Here is a 19,615-nt window from a genome sequence, read left to right on the forward strand (position 1 = left end):
GAGGGGACCCCGCGAGGAGCGCTGCCACACGGCGCTGCGGGCTCTGAGGGCCACGGGCTGTGTGACCCCTGGGGCTTGTCCTCCCCCAGGAGGTGGGGAATCACCGTCCCGAGGAAGTTCCGCTCCTCTCCCCAAGGCCCTGCCGCTCCGGCCCGGCCCGGCCCGGCCCGGCTCGGCCCACCCTTCCCCTGAGGCAGAGAAAGAACCAGGGAGAAGGTGTACAGATGGGTGTACGGGTGCCCGCGTCCAGGGCAGCAGATAAACCACCCGTCCGAGCCCAGAGCCTGGCGGCGTGCGGCTGAGACTTGCGTCTCTGGGCACGAGGCAGGCGGAGAGAAGAAGGGGACACCACCGCTGTTTAGCATGGTGCTGCACAGGGCTGAGAGACTGCCAGTCTTCCAGCCTGGGGCACTGTGAGGGCTGCCAGGCCTGGGGGAGGATGGAGGAGCACGTGCGAGTGAAGGGGCCAAGTGGCCACAGAGCTGGGGCGGCAAGAAGGAGGGTTTGCAGCAGCATGTTGCACAGTCAGGGAGGTCATGGCTGGCATTTGCTGCTTCTTGTGCAGCGATGTCAGGGGTTGCCATGCAGGAGACAGGGGAGCTGCTTGGATCTGTGCTGCACACTTGCTGCAGGGACAGAGATCGGTGCAGCCCCATCTGCAAAGGCCATCCAATAAAGATGCAGCCCGAGCCCCATGTTATGAGAGGTGAAGCGAGCAGAGCAAACTCTAGAGGAACCTGACGCCTGTCCTTGCTGAAGGGCCAACACCAGCCCACCTGCTCCTGCCCACGTGGGACTTGCATTCTTCACTGAGTGTTCTTTGAACATCCCGTGGGTTTAAGCTCTCTTTTGCAGGTTCCAGTTAGCCCCAAGCAACCTGTCAGGACTGGGCGCTGCACAGGCCTAGCCTGGGTAGCACCAGGCATCATCAGAATGAGGTGTTTGCAGAATTTGCCTGAGCAGAGATGCTATCACTACACGTGGAGGGAAGGAAACTGCCAGCTGTAATTCAACATGCACATTTTCCTTTCTGCCTGTTGTTTATTTTGCCTTGTAAACCAACAGGAGTGGCTGGTGCTGCCCCTGTGCCAGGAGAGCACCCCTGCTATGGGTCATGCTGGGGGAGGGAGGTACCTGCATGTAGGTTCACCTCTGATCACACAGCAGGGACCCCATGTGCAGGAGGTAATGGTCCCACATGCAGTACTTGATCAGGCTAGGCTTGTTCTGTGAGGGATGAGTCTCGAAGTGCTGCAGGGTCCTGCCACATGCAGGGACAGAGTGATTAGGCAGGTCAATGCACATCCTGGATGTGCCCCAGGGAGAGGAGATGGTGGGAAAGCAATGTTCAGAGCAGGAAGAAAGCTATGAGTTTCTGAGGGAAACATCACGCTGGAAAAGCCCATGTCCCTTCACCAGAGAAACTCACCATAAACCAGTGCCTAGGATCCCACCAACAGGGATGCAAAGTGACTTACACTTTGCTGTTGAGCTCAGGTGAAGCAAAGTGTGTTTCAGAGGGGCAACCACTCCTCAGTTAGATGAAGTCCAGAGTATTTGCCTAGGGTTCCCTTGCTTCCTCCGTGGTGCCTGTGGTGAGCACTGGCCCAAGGAGCCCATTGTTACAACCAAACACAGCAGGGGTATGCTCACACCTGTGTGTTACCAAGCAGGTGCTCTGCAGCACACATGTAGGTCCACAGCCCTGAAGGAGGCCCCAGCTGCTTGGCTGCTGCTTGGCCAGCATTTAGCCATACAAGAGTGTGGGTGAGAGGCTTGGAAGGTGCTATGGGCTTGTTAGAGGAGGGGAGCAGCCAACCCTAGATGAAAGCCTATTTGTTGCTAGGGAGGAGCAGCCCCTGCAAGGCAGGAGGTGACATGGGACTAGTGATCACAGATGAAAGTCCCTTGTGGCAAGGATGGAAGGAACAGCAGGATGAGGCTCTGCCTGTCAGACATGCCTCGGCTCAGTGACCAAGCATGCAATGCTGAACAAGGCAGCTCTATCCTGTGGATCCTCATGGGAATCTGACCTGAGTAAGTCTGTGCCCCCAGTGTTGGAGAAGCCAGGACAATGAGATCAAACTAGGTGCATTTTGCACTGCAGAGCTTCCACCAGTACGTCCATGCTCCGTTTATGCTGATGAGAGTACATCCCTGCCCCCCACGAAGTGCTGGAGTAATGGGCACAGGAAGTGGCAGAGCCCAAAGGGCCTCTGGGACTGGTCAAACCGGGTTAACAGAATGGAGCCAGGCCATAAGCTGGGCACACCAGCACCCCCCGCCCCTCCTGGATGGGGTGGGCTGGACCGCAGGTGGCTCAAATGATCCGAGTTTGGGTTTTTCCCATCCCTCATGTCCTCCAGCCAATTTTTGGTGTGCCCCCTCCTGAGAGCCACGCAAGCCCAAGCATAGGCTGTTACTCGGCACTCAGTCCTGCCCTGCGGCCGTGCCGGGAGAATGCAAGGCAGCTCAGGACGCCCATCCTGCCTTTCACCCCGAAGACTTTTTTCGTTCACCCTTTCTTGCCACATGTGCCACATGTCACCCCATCGACCGCACACAGAATTTTGCTCCACGCGCGCTACCGCAGAGGCATCTCCCGCCGCAGGGCGGACTCACAGCTGGGGTCAGGGAGCCTCAGCCGGGCGCTGCCTCTGCAGCAGCGCTGTCTCCGCTTCCCGGGTGATACAGCAGAGGCCCCGGCCAGCCGCCGGAGACCGCCGCGCCCACGTGTGCAGCAGAGCCGGCAGCGGGGCGGGCCCCGCCGGCGCCGCGGGAAAACGCGCGGCCGCCACGCCCCGGTTCGGCGCTTCCCGCCAGTGACGCCAAGCTGCGGGCGGGACTAACCCTTCGTGCCCTCGCCCGTCACAAAGATGGTGGTGAAGCTGACTGCCTGACCGTCTTCAAGATGGCTGCGCGCCCTCCTGCGGCTGGTCTTCCTATCAGGTCTACGCACAGCATTTGGCGCGCCGCTGGTGGCGAAGGGGTGTGCTCCCGGCGAGCCCTGCGCGGGGTGGGGCGATGCGGCGCGGTGGCCGCCGGGAGCTGTAGTGTGGGGCGGGCTGCGGTCACGTGCCGCGCCCGGCAGTGGCTGCGCTGTGAACGGAGGCGCCAAGATGGCGGCGCTGCGGGGCGGAGCGGTGTCTGCCGCGGTTAGGGCTGGGGTTGGCGGCGCCGCGGCTGGGGCTGCTCCTCGAGGGCTGGTGGGTGGCGGAGCTCCGCGAGAGTCGACCCTCCGCGCCGGCAGTCCCCTGCAGGTAGGTGGCAGCGGGGCACGGCGGGCCGCGCCATGACACGTGGAGGCCGGGGCGGCTCCCGCGGCGGCACCACCACGTGTACCGGGAGCGGGCCTGCCGCGCCGGCGGCGGGCGGGAGGCTCTGGCGTGCGCTGGGAGCGCCTCTCACACAGGCCGAATGGAGCGACTAGTGCTTTCCTGCCGACATGGGGTGGTGGCCGCGGCATTGAGGTAGTGGCGGCGGCATTGGGGTGGGAGGGTCCCGGCACGGTCCTCAAGATCTGCCGGGGCAGTGGTCTCGGTGCCTCCTGCGGGAGGTGACACCCAGCCCCGGGGTATCGAGGTCTGGGGGAGGCACTGGCCGGGTGTGCGCCCGCGGTCCCTCCATTCCGGCGCTGTTCTCCGCCACCTGCGATCGTGCCGGGGGGGGGGGTGTCGGTCGGTTTGGGATACGACACCCACCAGTTTCGGTGGTAGGGGCTTCTGGTGGAGGACGCGGGGTTCTCCTGCCCGCTTCGGGGTGGGGGAGCTTCCTCGAGCTGCAGTGGGGGTTTATTCCGAGGGAAGCCTTTCCCGCTCTAGGGTGCAGTACTGCCGCCCTTGCTCAGCGTCCCTGCCGCTGCCGATGTCAGCAGCCCCTGCTGGGACTCAGTCGGTGCTGGGCTAGAGGTGCTGTCTGTGGATGCACTGCTGTCTGGCCAGGGATTGCGGTGCTGTAAGCATCCCTGGACAGGAACTGGGGATACCAGCATTGTGCGTTGGCTGGGATTTAGGAGAGCCTCATGCTTCAGCCCTTCTTAAGGTACTCCTTCTTGGCAGGGGTACAGCCGCAGGGGCTGCGGGGGGAACCTTGCAGCCCTACCTCGGGCAGGGAAATGCTTAGCCTGTCCCATCTCTCCCTAACACAGAGGGAGCAGTCCGCGTTTGGGAAGAGAGGTGTATTCCTTCTGCCTGATGCTTCCTGAAAGCAGCAGAGGATTCTGGAGCATCCCATGCCAGTGCCGTGCCGACTGACTTGAGCCCCCACAACTTTTTGGGCTTGCTCCATGCAGAGGAGGCAGTAGTCCCATGTGCTTACCAGCAAGTAGGGCCAGGTGAGAGCTGCCTTGGCAGCCTGCCTGTGGCCAGAGTGGGAAGGCCAGCTGTTCTCTGTTTGATGTGTAGCCCTGGCACAGCACACTGGGTGCATGTGTCACCAACACGACTTGGATGGGCAGATGCCTGTGGAGGTCTTGGGTGTGCCTCCTGGATACCACAGCAGTGTTCCCTGCTCTGGTTCGGCATGCAGGATCTGGTGACCATCTCAAACTGCTGGCTCAAATTCTGGCTTCCCATGTGCCCAAAACTCTCTCTGGAGCTGTGGGTGTACTCCCTTTCTCCCTAGGTGCTTGGGTACAGCATGGCCTAAGCCTGTCTTTGAACATCCCTATGACCTGTTACCTCTTCCCTACTGTGCTGAGCATAAAAAAAGTATAGGTTGCTGGGAGGGCACAGAAGCTGTTCCCCCTGGGCTGGAGGGAACAGGGGTTTCTGACAGGGAGGAGAGCAGACAAGGCTTCAGGAGCAGGCTGAGCTGTTTCATGCCTTTGCCTTTGATGCACAAGTGGCAGGGTTGAAGGAGGTGCCGGGCCCCAGGTGGATCAAAGGGAGTCCTGGAGGAACACAGCCTAGTTGACTGGTGACTCAGAGCTGTGGGACTCCTTGTTGCGAGGTGCTGAGTCAAAGGAGTTCAGGAGGCCTTGGGAGATCACCTGCCCACCCTTGCTCCCGGGCTGTGGGCAGGAGCTGCAGGAAGAGGTAGTTTGAGCGTGGGAGGATTTTACTTTTCTCCCCATCAAGTGTCCAGCACCAGTCACCGTTGGAAACCTCGTATTAGATGCTGCTTTTGGGGAGAGCCGGTCCTGTGGCAAGATGGGCAGGGCCACGAAAGCCGGGGGCATCCTGGCTATCAGCAGGCAAGGGTGGGCCGGCCCCCGCGTCCCTCGGCTGCTGAGGGTCCGCTAGAGCCCTGCCTCTGCTTGCCGGTCATCGCTGACTCAGGCTGCACGCCGGCGCTGGGCGTGGGAGCCTGGATGCGCTTCCCCGCTCCTCTCGGTACCTCCCGGAGGACTGGCCGGGAATCGCAGCCAGACTGCGCCGTACAGATCTGCCGGCGGGGCTCTGCGCCTGCTGCTGACCGGCAGCCAGCGCCGGCCGAGGGAGGGGCTGGGGGTGCTGAGCGGTAAAGCTGCGCTGGAGCCTGATCTGCATGGCGGGGTGGAGTAGCGTGCCCTTGTCACCTGCGAGCTCCCCTTACTGGCAGAGAGCCCTGGGAGAAGGTGCCTGAGCTGTCGAACTGCCTAGCTGCCCGCCAGGCCCCAGACCACTGCAGGCTCTTGCTCCTCGGGGCTGCTGTGTTGGCACGCAGTAATAGGCTGGGGGAATTTGTGATGGGTGGATATGTAGGGGTTCTGACTTCCCTGCCTCATCCAGGGTCACCCAGGGCACCAAGAGGTGCCTGCGCTGTCTGATGGGGACAAGTCTCTGAAGAACCTGAGAGGCTGGGGTTTTGGGCATGTGTCTTTGGTGCTGCTGTGTTTTAGGGAACACCTATTTAGTGAAATGCCTGGTCTCCCTCCGGTGCAGCTTCCCTCTTGCCAAAAGAATTTCAAAGTAAAGGCAGGTCTTGTACAGGGCTGGGGGCATTTTGTCCTGCTTGAGCTCAGGCTTGTGCAAGCTGTGGTACCTACATGAAACATGGGTGAGCCACATCAGATGTGCATCCTTCAAAGCTAAGCCACGTGCTGCCCAGGGTGGGGACAGCTCACTGCCTTCTCCCAGACAGCTTTGGGATGACTCTGTCCTTGGTGCCCTTATCTTCCCTGCTTTCATGATCTTTGCCTAAGCCCATCTGTAAACAAAAGTGCACATGCTGTCTTGTGCTGGTGACAGGCCTGCGCCGTGCCCTGCTCCTGGCAGAGGCTGCATGTCTGGCTTCTGCAGCCTGTGCCCTCACCCAGCATCTCGCGTAGCCTGGCTTTACCTGGTTGCATTGCAGTGGTGGGCTGCATGGGCACCATGGAGTGCAGTGCAAAGACCTTTCTGGCATTACCCAAGCATCCTTGGAGCTGGCTGGAGGACTGGAAAGAACATAGGGCTAGCAATTTGAAGGAAGAGCAACAAAGCTGTCTGGCTCCTGTGCCCTCTTGTATGCTGTAGCAGAGGTGTTGGGGTAGGGCTGTGGCAGTAGCAGCCCAGCTGCATCTCTGTTGCTGACTCCTGCAATTCTGTTATGGATTTCGTAATGTTTTGGGACTTATCTGAAGCGCTGACAGCCAGAGTCAGATGAGAGAGTGACAGTCCATGAGGTGGGGGCAGCCTGCCTCTCTTCTCCCAGTCCAGCATGAGTGATATGCGGTGTTGGGCAGAGCCTGGTAATTGCTGGGGTTTTATTGATTCATCTTTCCCAGTCATGTAACTGTAGAGGGACTTGGGCAGGAGGTTTCAGTCTAGAGGCATCTCTGGTACTCAGAAGGGTTTCAGGCTAAAAGAAGTGGCACTGGGCTTTGTGGAGCAAGGGGTAGGCTGTCCCAAAGCAGGGAAAGGTCTGCTGTGCTCTGACTTGCAGCACAGCTGTCAAGAGCCTACATGTGCTGTGGAGATCAGTGCTGATAATGGTGCATGGCAAAGTGTTTACCTGGCTCCCCATGCTTCACAGTGCTTTTCTCTCGAGGAGGATGACCTGAACTTAGCATCGCTGGAGGCTGAAGAGATCCTGGGAACGATGCAGAACTATCTGGACTCCTCTGTGATCTCCATCATCGAGGACCTTTCTATGAGCGAGGTGGGAGCCCACACCAGAGCCTGCTATGGCTGTGGTATGAAGAGGGGTGGTGGTAGCATCCCCCTTGGCCAGGGTCTTTGGCCATGTCCCACCACTCTCTGAGACTGCCCCTGTCCTTGCAGCAGAACAAGGCCTGTCTAGATGCACCGAATGAACTGTCTCTGCTGACTGCCATCACTGAGATCCTGGACAGCACAGATGATGAGACTTTGTCTCCCTTTGACACCATCATGGATGCAGAGCTGCTGACTTCACCTCGGGAGAGGGACAATCCCTCGGTGAGTTGCCGGGTAGAGCCAGCCTGACCCAAAAATGAGTGGGAGGATGCTCTGGCAGGGCTCTGCTAGGTCCTGGCATAGGCTTGTCCTGAGGTGACAGGAGCTTGGTCCCCCACACCCTGAGATGGTCTATCTGACCAGCAACATGAGAAAGGCTGAGCCAGCCCTGAACACTCCCAGGGCTCCAGTGTGGGCTCAGAGGGCCATGCTTTTACTTTGGGTCTTGTGCAGAGCTCTGGGCCTGGGGAGCAGCATGTACCTCTCTGTTTGATCAGCTGTGGCTGTGTGTGCCATGGGTGAAACAGGGCTGAGTTTGCTTTGGGGGTCTGTGAGGTGATGTGTGTGGCCACTGTGGGGCTGGGGGCGGCCTGTCCCCTCCAGCAGCATAAACCTGCTGCTGCCTCTGCCTCATCTTTCACCTGTCTTCTCTGCAGTTTCAGAAGTTTCTCAGCCTGTCACGTTCATCACTGGAATGTGAGAGCCCTGCCCTGGAGCAGCCCAAGGCTCTCAGGCCTCTCAGCAGCAGCAGCATCTCTGTGCTTGGGAAGGTGAGTAGCTGAGCAAGTGAAGCTGAAGGAGCAGTGTTAGGGTGGTGCTGGGCTGTGTCCCTGCTTGTCTCTGCTGTTGTTCCTCAACCCCTGCCTTTCTGCTGGGCACAGGCATCCTCTCTTGGAACCAATGCTTTTGTAGTGCACTGGTGGCAGTGGGAGCAGGGCCTGCCCCCTCTGATGGGACTGGGGATTCAGTGGGTGGCCCTGAAGGGTGGCAGGTTTCCAGCTCTACTGTGTCTTACCGGGAGAGTCAAATGCTCTCCAGCTTTTTGTCTGCCTTGGGGCTTTGCTGCAGAGTTTCAGCAGACCCACAGAGAGCTGTGCCTGTGGGTGCTCAGGTGAAAACTCAGGGGCTGACACTTGCTTTGGTTCCTTTTCCTAGCCTGACACAGACCTGGCTTGGGACCGTGCTGCTCACAGCCTCGAGGACCCAGTGCTGCTGAAGAAGCAAGTCTGCAGCACCCCGAGGGTAGAGAGGAAGGTGGGCTGGCACCGGGCCCGAGAGCAGCCCCTGCCACAGCGCAGTGATGGGGAGGAAGAAGAGGAGGAAGCTGCCTTCAGCCAAGAGCTGGGTGGCAGCATGGAGGCTGGGGAGTTTTGTGTGAGTGAGGCTGGGACAGCGCTGGAGGAGCGTGAAGACCCTTGCATCATCAACACCGGCGATGTGTCCTTGAGTGAGCTGGTGAAGTCCATGCACCCGTACTGCCTGCCCACCTTCACTGTCTGCCTGGATCCTGACGCTGAGCCTGTGGCCAAAGAGCTCCTGAGTGGCCCTGTCATGCTGGAAATTGTGCTTGATGAAGGGGAGAGCATGGAGATCCCAGTGGTACTTCAGTCCTTGTCTCCCAGCTTGCCCAATGTGGAGCCCCAGCTCCTAGGAGCAGAGAAGAGTACTGGGCAGTCAATCCCAGAGGACCAAGAAGAGCTGCCAGGAGTTCCAGCCCAGAATAATGGAGTGGAGAGGAAGGAGAAACTGGCTGAGAAAGAGCCCTCCTGCGCTACAGCGGAGAACGCGTCCCCGCTGGAGACAACGGCATCCAGAGCCTGCACCCCTGACAGCAGCTCTGGGTGTAGCAAGGAGGCCCCAGCGAGCAGTAAACGTGAAGGCTCAGAGAAGGGACGTGGGCGTGAGAGAGCAAGGAAGAGTCGGAAAAAGAAAGTGAAGGAGGACCAAAGCAAGCAGGCCAGGTCAGGCAGGGACTGCGTGGCCCAGCAGCTCCACTCGGCTGGCTCTGGACAACCCCCAGGCCAGCCACCTACTAGCCGGCGTCGGGCAGCATGTCCCTCCGTCCAGGTTTCAGACTTCCTGGCACAGCAGCTGGAGCGAGCCCGGAAGGAGGGGCAGATGGAGCTGCGTGGGGAGCGGCCGCCGCGGCCTCGAGGCAGGCCCCGGAGCACGGCAGAGGCCTCCCAGCTTGAGAAAGCACAGCAAGAGCTGCAGAAGGAGCCAACAAGAGAAACGGTGGCTGTGACCGTGGAGAAGGCTGAGACTGTGGTGCCTCTGGAGAAGACTGTAGCAGCTGCGGTGGAGCTACCGGCAGCTGGGTGTCCAGGCCCTGCAGATCAGGCTGAGGGCGAGGGAGATGCACAGCCAGCTGCTGGACAGAGCAGTGGGGTCTCGGAGGCTGCCTCTCCGCTTCCAGAGCGAGACGTGGGGCTGGAGCCCTCCCAGAGCCTACCGGCAGCAGAGCCAAGCGAGAGCCTGCCCAAGGAAGCCAAGCCCAAGGCCTTGAGCCTGCGGGAATACCGCATCCGTATGCTGCACCGCCAGCCCAGCCCAGGCACCAGGAAGGACTCTGAGAAGCAAGTGGCCAGCAAGTGGCCCAGCATCCCTGAGCCTCCAACAGAGCTGGCAGAGATTCCATGCCTGGTGCCACCTGTGCATCCCACCACCGAAGCAACCAGCGCTCAGAAGAGCCTGGAGAAACCCACCAGCCCTGCTGATGTCCCTTCTCCTACTGGCAAAGCTCCCACCCCTCTGGCTTCAGCTCCCACACCTGCCACTGCTCTAGCACCCGCTACAGTTCCACCACCCCCATCAACGCCGATGCCTTTTGTTGCACCAAATGTGCCCCCAGCTGCTGGGGCAGCCCCCACTGGGGTGCCTCCAGCCTCTGCCGGTGCTTATGCCCTTTACCCACCAGTGCCTTCCTGGCCCTGCTTCAGCCCACGGCCTGTGGACTGCCGCGGTTTGCCCCTGCCACCCAGTGCTGGCTCCTCCAGTGCTTTTCACATGGTACCTGGCCTTCCACCTCCAGCCATGGCCTGGCCCCCACCAGCCATGCTGCCCCCACCTCCATTTGGCCCCAGTGGACCCTATGCCACAGTAGGGTGGGCACCACCATCCTACTGGCCAGTAATCCCCATGCCACCACCGCCGCCTCCTCCTCCGCCTCCTCCTCCTCTGCGATATGGAGACCCTGGAGCAGCACTGCAGGGTACTGCTCCCTTCACAGCTGGTGGCCACCCTGGCACAACTCTTCTGCCCTCACAGCCTCCCACTGCCCCTGTGCTCAACTGCCCAGAGCCACCTGCCTTCCCGACTCAGCCACCCACCACCCTGAGCAGCGAGATGGGGGCTGTAGGTGGCCCAGCCAGGCTGATGACCAGCAGGGTGTCAGACCCCAGGAGGCAGGCACGGCTGGCGGGGGAGAGTTCTCTTCCAAAGGGCCCGAAGGTCTCAGCCCCTGCCCAGCCCCCAGCAGTCCCATCAGTTCCTGCTGCCCAGCCCACCACAGTCGCCCCTACAGTGCCAGCCCAGCCCACGGCAGCCCCTCAGGTTGCCCTCACCCAGCCTCCAGAGGACTTTCAGGTTGCAACCTCCACCAAAGTCCTGAAGGCCTCTTCAGCTGCCATCCATTGCCCTGCAGAGGTGTCTCCTGCCACTGGCCTTGCTGAGGAGTCCCTTGGCACCCGCCCCAGAGAAGAGGTTGCAGGGCCAGGCAAGAGAGCAGTGGAGAAAGCCTTGCGGGAACCCAAGTCAACTGCCGTGCTGGAGCCTCCCAGCAAACAATCCACCACCCAGGCTGCAGCACCACCACCAAAAGGGGGTCGAGAGAGCAGCCTGGCCACCAAGATGCCTGCTGCACGGTCATGGAGGCACCAGCCATTCCTCAGCCCAGCACAGCCCTGCAACAGCAGCAAGGACATTGTGCAAGCCTTCATCAGTGAGATCGGTGAGTGGGAAGACTGCAGGGTGCTGGCTTGAGTGTTGCCAGCTGGCAGGGCTGCGGTGCTGCCAGCAGGCAGTTCCTGGCACTTCTGGGAGTGAGGGTGGCAAAGCGGTGCCTGCAGGCTTGCAGACTTTTCTCAGTGCTCTGCCAGGACATTGCCTCCAGTGGATGGTCTGGGCTAGCTGTGCCCAAATTGGTCCCTCCTGGGATCGTAGAGCTGGATGCTCCTGTCCCTGGGGTGGGAGCTGCGAAACTGCTGCAGGCTGTGCCACTGCTCCCCAGTGCTTGTCCCATCACCCAAGGAGGCTGATGCAGGGGGAGGATGGGGCTGGGGTGAATCGCTGTGCTGCCAGGAGGGTTTTGGCTGACCTGACTTGCTGTGCTCTCTCCCTGGCCCAGGGATTGAAGCTACTGACCTGTCCAGCCTGCTGGAGCAGTTTGAGAAGTCTGAGGGTGCGTATGTGGCTTAGTGTCCCCCATGGGGCCTCTGTGTCACACAGGCCTACCTGGACTACCTGTGCTCCCTGTGGTGGAGCTGGAGTAGGGGGCTGGGGCACTGCTGCCTGTGGGCTGGTGTTACCTGCCTCAGTGTCTTTCCCCCTATCTCCTTCTATGCCTGTGAAAGCAGCCAGGGGTCCCCAAGGTGCGGGGGAGGAGGTGGTGAGAAGCCGAGGAGGGAAACCGGGAGCTGTGTTTGGGGTGCTGTGAAACCTCTCCCAGTCTGTGCCCAAGGTGCTCTCTCTCCATATCCCCCTACCTTCCATACGTAGGGTCTGTCCCCTGCCCTCCAGCCCCAGCCTTTCTCCACCTTCACCCACTCACTCTCTTTTCAGCCAAGAAAGAGGAGACTCCCATGCAGCCCCCTGAGGACAGGCGGCCAGCAGGGAGCTCTGGGTGAGTACTAAGTTCGTGTCCCAGCATGGAGGCTGGCAGAGAGCTGAGCTCTGTCTTTGGTGGGGGCATGAGGCAGATAATCAGTCGTGGCAGGGTCTGAATTGTGGCTGGTGGCTGTGTCTGCTGGCCCAAGAGGGGTTGAGCTCCTCACTGGACTGGGGATCAGGGTTGGGACTGAGGGGAAGAATTGAGGGAAGCAGTGATGGATATGACTGGGCTATGCAAGTTCCATCCTTGCAGCTCTCTCAGATCCTCTCTCCCACCAGGGGCAAGAGGGCTGTGGTTGGGCTTTGGCTGCCACATTTGACAAAGGTCCTTCCCTCTCTCAGGCCTGAGACCCAGCAGGACAGGAAGCCCATGGACAGCCTGCAGGCCTCTGAGCTGGCCAATGTGGCAGGTAATGCCTGGGGTGAGGTGGGGAATTCCACCATTTCCTGGTGGGGTCTGTCATGGAACTGGGGGGAGTTCCCCAGGGCTTATGGGAAGCTGGGCCAGGTGGCTTGCAGCAAGGGGCTGCTTTTGAAAATCCTCTGGTGCTCTTGCAGGCCTCACCCCTCCAGCAACGCCCCCCCACCAGCTGTGGAAGCCATTGCCTGCTGTCTCACTGCTGGCCAAAGCTAAGCTGCCCGGGTCTGCGCTCCAGGAAGGGCCCCAGAAGATGGCCAAGCTGGTGAAAGCCAAGCCGCTACCCTCCAGCAAACTCCAGGGAAAAAGCCCAGCGCCAGCCCCTGCCAGCTCAGCCCCCAGCCACGTCTGCTCGGGAGACCACGACTACTGCGTCCTGGGTGCAGCGCCGCCGGAAGGCAGTGGTGCTGGCACCTGGCCCCCTGCCGAGGGTGGCTCCCGCTGGAACGTCAAACACCACCGGGACATCACTATCAAACCCATCTTCTTCTTACCCAAACGGACGCTGGACGAGCCCAAGCCCACCCTTCCAGCCCCCCCTACCACCGTGGGGCCCAGCCAGGAATCCCTGGGGACAGCTTGCTCAGCTCCCCTGGATTATCGGACTAGCGTCCCTAACAAGGCCACCACTGAGTGCAGCACTCCCCCCACCTCGGTGCTTCTGTCTCCAGCTGCTTCCCCCTGCCGGGACCAGGAGATGCAGACTCCCAGTGCCCAGCCTAGCCAAGCTGCTGCCAAGAGGTCCCTGCGCTGCTATCGGAGACCCCAGGACTCGCCCAGCCCCTCAGCCAGCAGCTGGAGGGCTGGTCGGAGCCGTGCCAGCCGCTCTTTCAGCTCCAGTTCGGATGGAGCTAGCGAGTCCTCGTCTTCATCTTCATCCTCATCCTCCCGATCCCGGTCACAATCGTTCTCCCCACCACCCAAGCGGTGGCGAAGGTAAGCGGTGGAGTGTGTCTCCTTACTCCTTGGGTCTCTTGGCAGGTCTCTTGAAAGTATGCCCAGACACTTTTATGGACCTGCTGAAAGACTGTGTTTGGTCTACTCAGTTGCACCCTGTGATAGGACAAGGGGTAATGGATATAAACTATAGCACAGGACTGTGTTCCACCTCAGCATGAGAAGGAACTTCTTCACTGTGAGGGTCACAGAGCACTGGAACAGGCTGCCCAGAGAGGTTGTGGAGTGTCCTGTGGAGACTTTCAAGACCCCTCTGGATGTGTTCCTGTGCAACCTGTGCTAGATTCTATGGTCCTGCTCTGGCAGGGGCGTTGGACTTGATGATACTCAGAGGTCCCTTCCAGCCCCTGACATCCTGTGATCCTTTGAACTTTTTGTCCTTGTGGCCCTTCTGAGGGGGTTCCTGGCTCAGACTAGGTGAGCTGCTGCAACACCTACTAGTAGGTGTCTGTCAGAATGCCATTTCTAGGCTGGTGTGCCTGCAAAGAGCCACCCCTGAGCTAGGCTTCCTTACCCCTCCTGGAACACTGTGGTGCAAGTCCTTGGCTGCATCCTGGTTTTTGGATGCTTTTTCTGGGATATTGCAGGTGTTGGTGTTTGTGCTGTGCGACTGATACAGCCCTAGGTCTAGAAATAAGAGGAACCACAATGGAGCTCTCCAGGGAGCCACTAGAGGCAAGCAGAGAAAATCCTGTCTGGCTTGGCTGCCTCAGGGGTTCCCTGTGCTCCTTATGGAGGTGGCTGCATAGGAAAGTGGGGCAGCTTGGTCTCTGCAAGCTGTGTTTCTTTTTGAGCCTTTGTGCATCCAAGCAGTGCACAGCCTATCCCAGCTAGGGTGGGAGGCACTGGAGCCCTTCCCTGGGTGTTCAACCAGTTCTGGAGGTGTTCTAGGTCACTGGGCCTGAAGGGCTTGTCGAACCAAGGCCCTTCTGTTGGTGATCAACAGGCAAGAAGGGTGGAGCTGTCAAGGGCACATGCACAATGCCATGCCTCAGGGTTGTGCAGCTCAGAGGCTTGGCCTCTCTGGCATGGCTTTCCAGTGAATGCAGCTGGTCCTGTACTGGGAAATGTTCCCATAGACTGTGCCATCCTGACCTGCTGTCCCCCAGGAGAGTATGTGGCAGCACACCTGCTTGGAGTGGGGGAGGCAGGGGGATGGTGGGGGGAACCACCCATGGGCAGCATGTTTAGAGAGGGACCTCGCTGCTGACTGGAGGCATCCCAGCTTGATCCCAGTGGTGTTTTAGTCCTGCTGCCCTTAAGCTTTGCTTGGCCTTGCCAGAAAAGCTCTTGTGGGCAGGAGGCTGTGGATGCAGAAGCTCAATCCTGTCCTGGTGCATGTCATGGCCTCAGTGTGGTTGGAGGCATTTAGTTTCCACTTGCATGGCTGTTGAGTACCATGTGGGTGTGAGGGCTCTGATATCATCCTGTGCTCTGTGTGGGACTCAGCACAGCAGCCCCAGCTCCTTCCTGGGCCCTTGCCTAGTCACAGCCACGGGCTGTGTGGTTCCCCTGTGATTGGTTCTTGCTATTCAAAGGCTGTGCCAGTTGTGAGCTTACTACTTCCTTGTCAAAGTGGTGTTTGGAGCCAAGTGGAGTAACATCTCTGCAGCATCATTACTGCCCTTGCTACCTTAGGTAGAGTTTTCCATAGCCCAGCTCACCCTGGGGGTGAGTCCTGCTGGGGAGTATAAAGGGCTGCTCCTTGTCCTGAGCCTCGTGGTGCTGAGCATGGGGAGGGCTTGGCACTGAGTGTTGTCTCTCTTTCCTTCCAGGTACCGCTCAAGATGTTCCCACAGCAACTCCTCCCACTCCAGCTGTGGGTCATGTGGCAGGTCCCGGGACAGGTCCTCATCCTCATCATCAGTATCCTCCTACTCATCCAGGTCCACATCTCGTAGCCAGTCCCACTCTCGCTCCCCCTCACCATGCAGGAGGAGCAACAGGCGGAGAAGGTGAGCGTGACCACCCAGCAGGGGTGTGTGAGCTTTCCCCATCCTATCTCCTGGCCTTCTCTGTGCTGGGTAGGAGTGGACCTGCTCTTTCAGTATCTCCCTTGTATCTGGGATCACTTTCTTCTGGCCACTGCCTTGACCCTATAGCTCATGTGTCTGGTTTCTGCCCTGCCAGATACAGTTTCGAGGCACGGGACCACTACCAAAGGCAGAGGATCCTCCAGAAGGAACGTGCAATAGTGAGTGCTGGAGGGCTGTGAATCTAGAGATGGAGATTTGGGGGTCCCCGTGCCTTCCACCACTTCGGAGAGCTGTGGGGGTCTCAGCAGCATTGAAGGCAGCATTACTGGGAGGTTCTGGCCAGGGTGTGGTGTGATGGGTGGCAGTGCAGGGAAGGTGCTCCGTTGGGAGGTCCTGCATCTCCAAACCAGGAGGGTGGAGATGTCAAGTACCCCTGTTCCCATCTCATGGGACGCTGCATCCTCGCCTACAGGAGGAGCGGAGAGTGGTGTTTATTGGCAAGATCCCAAGCAGGATGACACGGTCGGAGCTCCGGCACCGCTTCTCTGTGTTCGGAGACATCGAGGAGTGCACCTTGCACTTTCGCTCCGAAGGGTAAGAGCTGTGGGGCCATGGAATGTTCCCAGGGATGGCCCCTCTTGGCTGGGTTTTCCATTCACAGAGTCAGAATCAATCAGGTTGGAAAAGACCTCAGAGATCATTAATTCCAACCTATTACCAAATACTTAACACCTCATGACAACTAAACCATGGCTCCAAGTGCCACATCCAGTCCTTTTTTGAACACCTCCAGGGATGGTGACTCCACCACCTCTCTGGGAAGCACATTCCAATGGTCAATTACTCTTTCTGTGAAGAACTTTCTCCTCACCTCAAGCCTAAACTTCCCCTGGCACAGCTTGAGACTGTGTCCTCTTGTTCTGTCACTGGCTGCCTGGGAGAAGAGACCACCCCCCACCTGGCTACAACCTCTTTTCAGGTAGTTGTAGAGAGCAATAAGATCTTCCTTGAGCCTCCTCTTGTCCACGCTAAACAACCCCAGCTCCCTCAGCCTCTCCTCACAGGGCTTGTGCTTGAGGCCTCTCACCAGCCTTGTTGCCCTTCTCTGGACACATTCATGTGTCTCAATGTCCTTCTTAAATTGAGGAGCCCAGAACTGGACACAGGATTCAAGGTGTGACCTGACCAGTGCTGAGTTCAGGGGCAGAACGACTTCCCTCATTCCCTCAAGAGGAATGTGTGGATCAAGAAGGGGTGAGCCATACCATGCTGCTGATCTTCCTTCTCTTCCTTTGGCTCCAGGGACAACTATGGCTTTGTCACCTACCGCTATGCTGAGGAGGCCTTTGCTGCTATCGAGAGTGGGCACAAGCTGCGGCGCCCGGACGAGCAGCCCTTTGATCTGTGCTTCGGTGGCCGCCGGCAGTTCTGCAAGAGAAACTATGCTGACCTGGGTGAGTCTCACGTTCCCCAAGTTAGGGGCTGGAACCCTGGGTACTCTTTCCTTCCCAAAGGTGTAGAGGTCTCCATCCTTGGGGTCAGTCAAGCTTGGTCAGGTAGGGACATGTCATAGAATCATAGAATTGTTAGGGTTGGAAGGGACCTCAAGGATCATCTAGTTCCAACCCCCCTGCCATGGGCAGGGACACCTCACACTAGATCAGGTTCCTCAGAGCCACATCCAGTCTGACCTTAAAAACCTCCAGGGATGAGGCTTCTACCACCTCCCTGGGCAACCTATTCCAGTGTCTCACCACCCTCATGGTGAAGAATTTCCTCCTAACATCCAATCCCTTTTGGTTTTTGTTCCATTCCCCCTAGTCCTACCATTACCTGGCACCCTAAAAAGTCCCTCCCCAGCTTTCTTGTAGTCCTCCTTAAGATAGTGGAAGGCCACAATAAGGTCTCCTCGGAGCCTTCTTTTCTCCAGATTGAATAGCCCCAACTCTCAGCCTGTCTTCATATGTCCAGGCATAGCCCTATTCTCATCCCTTTAGCACTGATGGAGGCCAGGTCCAGTCCTCCATCAGCCTGACTTTGGGTCCGGAGGTGGGCATCTGAAGGGTCATGGGAAGGAGTTGCTTGTAGTGATGGCCAGAACTATGCCAGTGTCCCCAGGGCTCAAGGCAACCTCTTGCCATGTCTTACAGACTCAAACCGAGAGGACTTTGACCCGGCCCCCATCAAGAGCAAGTTTGACTCCCTGGACTTCGACACGCTGCTGCGGCAGGCACAGCGCAGCCTGCGGAGGTAGCGGCAGGCAAGGCGGAGCACCCGCCCCCACTTTTATACTCAAATACAAAAGACAAAAAAATTATGGAGAGAGAGAGAGAGAGAGAGGAGGTTTTTAAGAAAAAGAAAAAGGCAAAAAATCTGTTTTATAATCAGTATTTAAGGAGGACGGGTCATTTGCCTTCGACCAGAGGGGCCTAGGCAAGTGGCAGCCCCAGGCTTGCCCCAGCCGTGTAATAAATGTGGATGCCCGAACAGCAGCCCTGCCTCCTTGTCTCCTTCATGTGGGCTGTTCTCAGATGTGGGCTCAGGCTCTGCCCGCTTGGGACCCCTGGGGCGCTGTGCTTAGGTCTGGCCCCATGAGAAGTAGCACAGGTAAAGGATTGGATGCAGAAGTGGGGTGTCTGGGGAAAGTGAGGCAGGAATGGGGTCACTGAGGCGCTTTGAGAGGCCCTATGTCAATCCTCAAATGGCCTGGCTTAGGGTGAACTCTTTGAGGACAGGCAGCACAGACTGCTCTGTCCCTACTGCAACAAGGATTCAGCACCCTGGCCTCTCCTTGTAACCGACTGGGTTTTGGGACCACCTGCACTTCCCGTGATGGCCACAGGGGGGCAGTGGAAGATACGCCTCCTCCACCGTCCTTTGCTGCGGTGGGCAGAGGTACAAGGGGCTCACCCTCGGCAGGGCTCTGCCTACTCTGAGAGCAGCGTGCCCAACTACCGTGTCTGCCCATCCCCTTCGAGCCAGCTGAATGGTTTTGCTCCATCTCACCAGGAGAGGGATGTGAGACATCTCATCTCTGGGTGTTCCCCAAGGGGAAGGTGTTGGCGTGACTGCAGAGAGATTACAGGCATCTGCAGCAGGCAGAGCATAGCAGGATGGCACTTGGCAGAGGAAGGATGGGTAGTGGCAGGGAGGGAATGCAGGATATCTGTCCAGGCCCTGCTGTGCTGCTGCATATTGAGCAGAAGGGTCATCTCAGACAGCCCTCATGGGTGTATGCTTGGACCTGCTGACAAACAGCTTCCCTGCACCTCACCCTGCTCTTGTGCTGGCAGCCAGAGAAAAGCCCTGCCTTGGGCTGCTGCTCACCTGGGACAAGCCTGGAGATTCTCCAGCACAAGAGTGGGGCTGGCCTCAGGACTGCACCAGGCTTGGGCAGAGTGCAGTGGTGCCTAGCTGGGCCACCTCTCAGCTCATCCTGAGATGAGGCAGCCTGCAGCTGCCCATCTGGGGGAGTGTGGTGGGAAGGGACAGGCAGAGGTGAACCAGCCGCAGCTTGTGCCCACTCTCGATAGCAGCAAAGGCCTCCTCAGCATAGCGGTAGGTGACAAAGCCATAGTTGTCCCTGGAGCCAAAGGAAGAGAAGGAAGATCAGCAGCACGGTATGGCTCACCCCTCCTTGATCCACACATTCCTTTTGAGGGAATGAGGGAAGTCATTCTGCCCCTGAACTCAGCACTGGTCAGGCCACACCTTGAATCCTGTGTCCAATTCTGGGCTCCTCAATTTAAGAAGGATATTGAGACACTTGAACAGTGCCTGAGGTGGCAGGGGGTTGGTTCAAGTCTCCCCAGGCCTCTTGCTTGATGGAGACAGTGCCCACTTCTCTAGTAGGAAAGCAGGAAGGGGCATAGCAGCAATAAATCCAGGGTGGGATGTCCAGTGGATATGATGCAGAGCAGGGGGTTCTGCCAAGCCTATGTTCATGCTGCCACTTGGATCATGTTGAGGCCCCTGTAGCCCTTCGTGGGTGTGCTGCAGCAATCTCTAGGTCTGGGATTCACACTGGAGCCCATTTGTGCCCTCTGGTTTCCTGGATGGAGAGGGATGCTCCTGTTTCTGCTTGCATGCTGGTGACTCATGCTGCTTCATAGGTCAGGCCAGGGAGGCCTCTGCTGTACCCTAGGTATGTGGGGTGCAGTGAGGCTGCCAGCAGTGTGAGCACTGAGGCAAGCTCCTACCCTGTCCACTCCTGCCTGGCCCTGGACTTTGCACAAGGGAGAGTTCAAGGAGGAGACGGGAGGCAAAGATGTGAGCGGGACTTGGGTTAAGGCGGTCAGGGAGCTGTTAATCAGTAATGC

At 58.8% G+C, this 19,615-nt stretch overlaps 1 protein-coding gene across 4 annotated transcripts; it reads left to right on the top strand.

The window, feature by feature from the left end:
* The first annotated feature begins 3,109 nt into the window (after positions 1-3,109).
* On the top strand, positions 3,110-17,788 carry PPRC1 (PPARG related coactivator 1). 4 transcript variants are annotated; one of them, XM_068139525.1, is made up of 14 exons: positions 3,110-3,260; positions 6,937-7,062; positions 7,185-7,340; positions 7,775-7,888; positions 8,274-11,067; positions 11,464-11,517; positions 11,898-11,958; positions 12,288-12,355; positions 12,504-13,299; positions 15,096-15,275; positions 15,451-15,514; positions 15,769-15,890; positions 16,599-16,750; positions 17,447-17,788. In XM_068139525.1, the coding sequence occupies exons 1-14, from the start codon at positions 3,120-3,122 to the stop codon at positions 17,548-17,550; spliced, it is 4,932 nt and encodes a 1,643-aa protein (XP_067995626.1). In that variant the 5' UTR covers positions 3,110-3,119; the 3' UTR covers positions 17,551-17,788. The 4 variants fall into 4 exon arrangements, with proteins under 4 accessions (XP_067995626.1, XP_067995627.1, XP_067995628.1 ...); XM_068139526.1 differs by having other exon boundaries at positions 7,188-7,340; XM_068139527.1 differs by having other exon boundaries at positions 6,952-7,062.
* Positions 17,789-19,615: the final 1,827 nt, after the last annotated feature.

The sequence above is a fragment of the Melanerpes formicivorus genome, unplaced genomic scaffold (genome assembly GCF_026170545.1).
Source record: "Melanerpes formicivorus ecotype bairdi unplaced genomic scaffold, bMelFor1.0.p_v2 SCAF_6, whole genome shotgun sequence".
NCBI lineage: Eukaryota > Metazoa > Chordata > Aves > Piciformes > Picidae > Melanerpes > Melanerpes formicivorus.

Excerpts from the sequence above, each read along its gene's own strand:
- PPRC1 (XM_068139525.1), top strand. The coding sequence starts at position 3,120 with ATGGCGGCGCTGCGGGGCGGAGCGGTGTCTGCCGCGGTTAGGGCTGGG. Across the intron at positions 3,261-6,936 it reads GCGCCGGCAGTCCCCTGCAG|TGCTTTTCTCTCGAGGAGGA; the intron begins GTAGGTGGCAGC and ends CATGCTTCACAG. Across the intron at positions 7,889-8,273 it reads GCATCTCTGTGCTTGGGAAG|CCTGACACAGACCTGGCTTG; the intron begins GTGAGTAGCTGA and ends TCCTTTTCCTAG.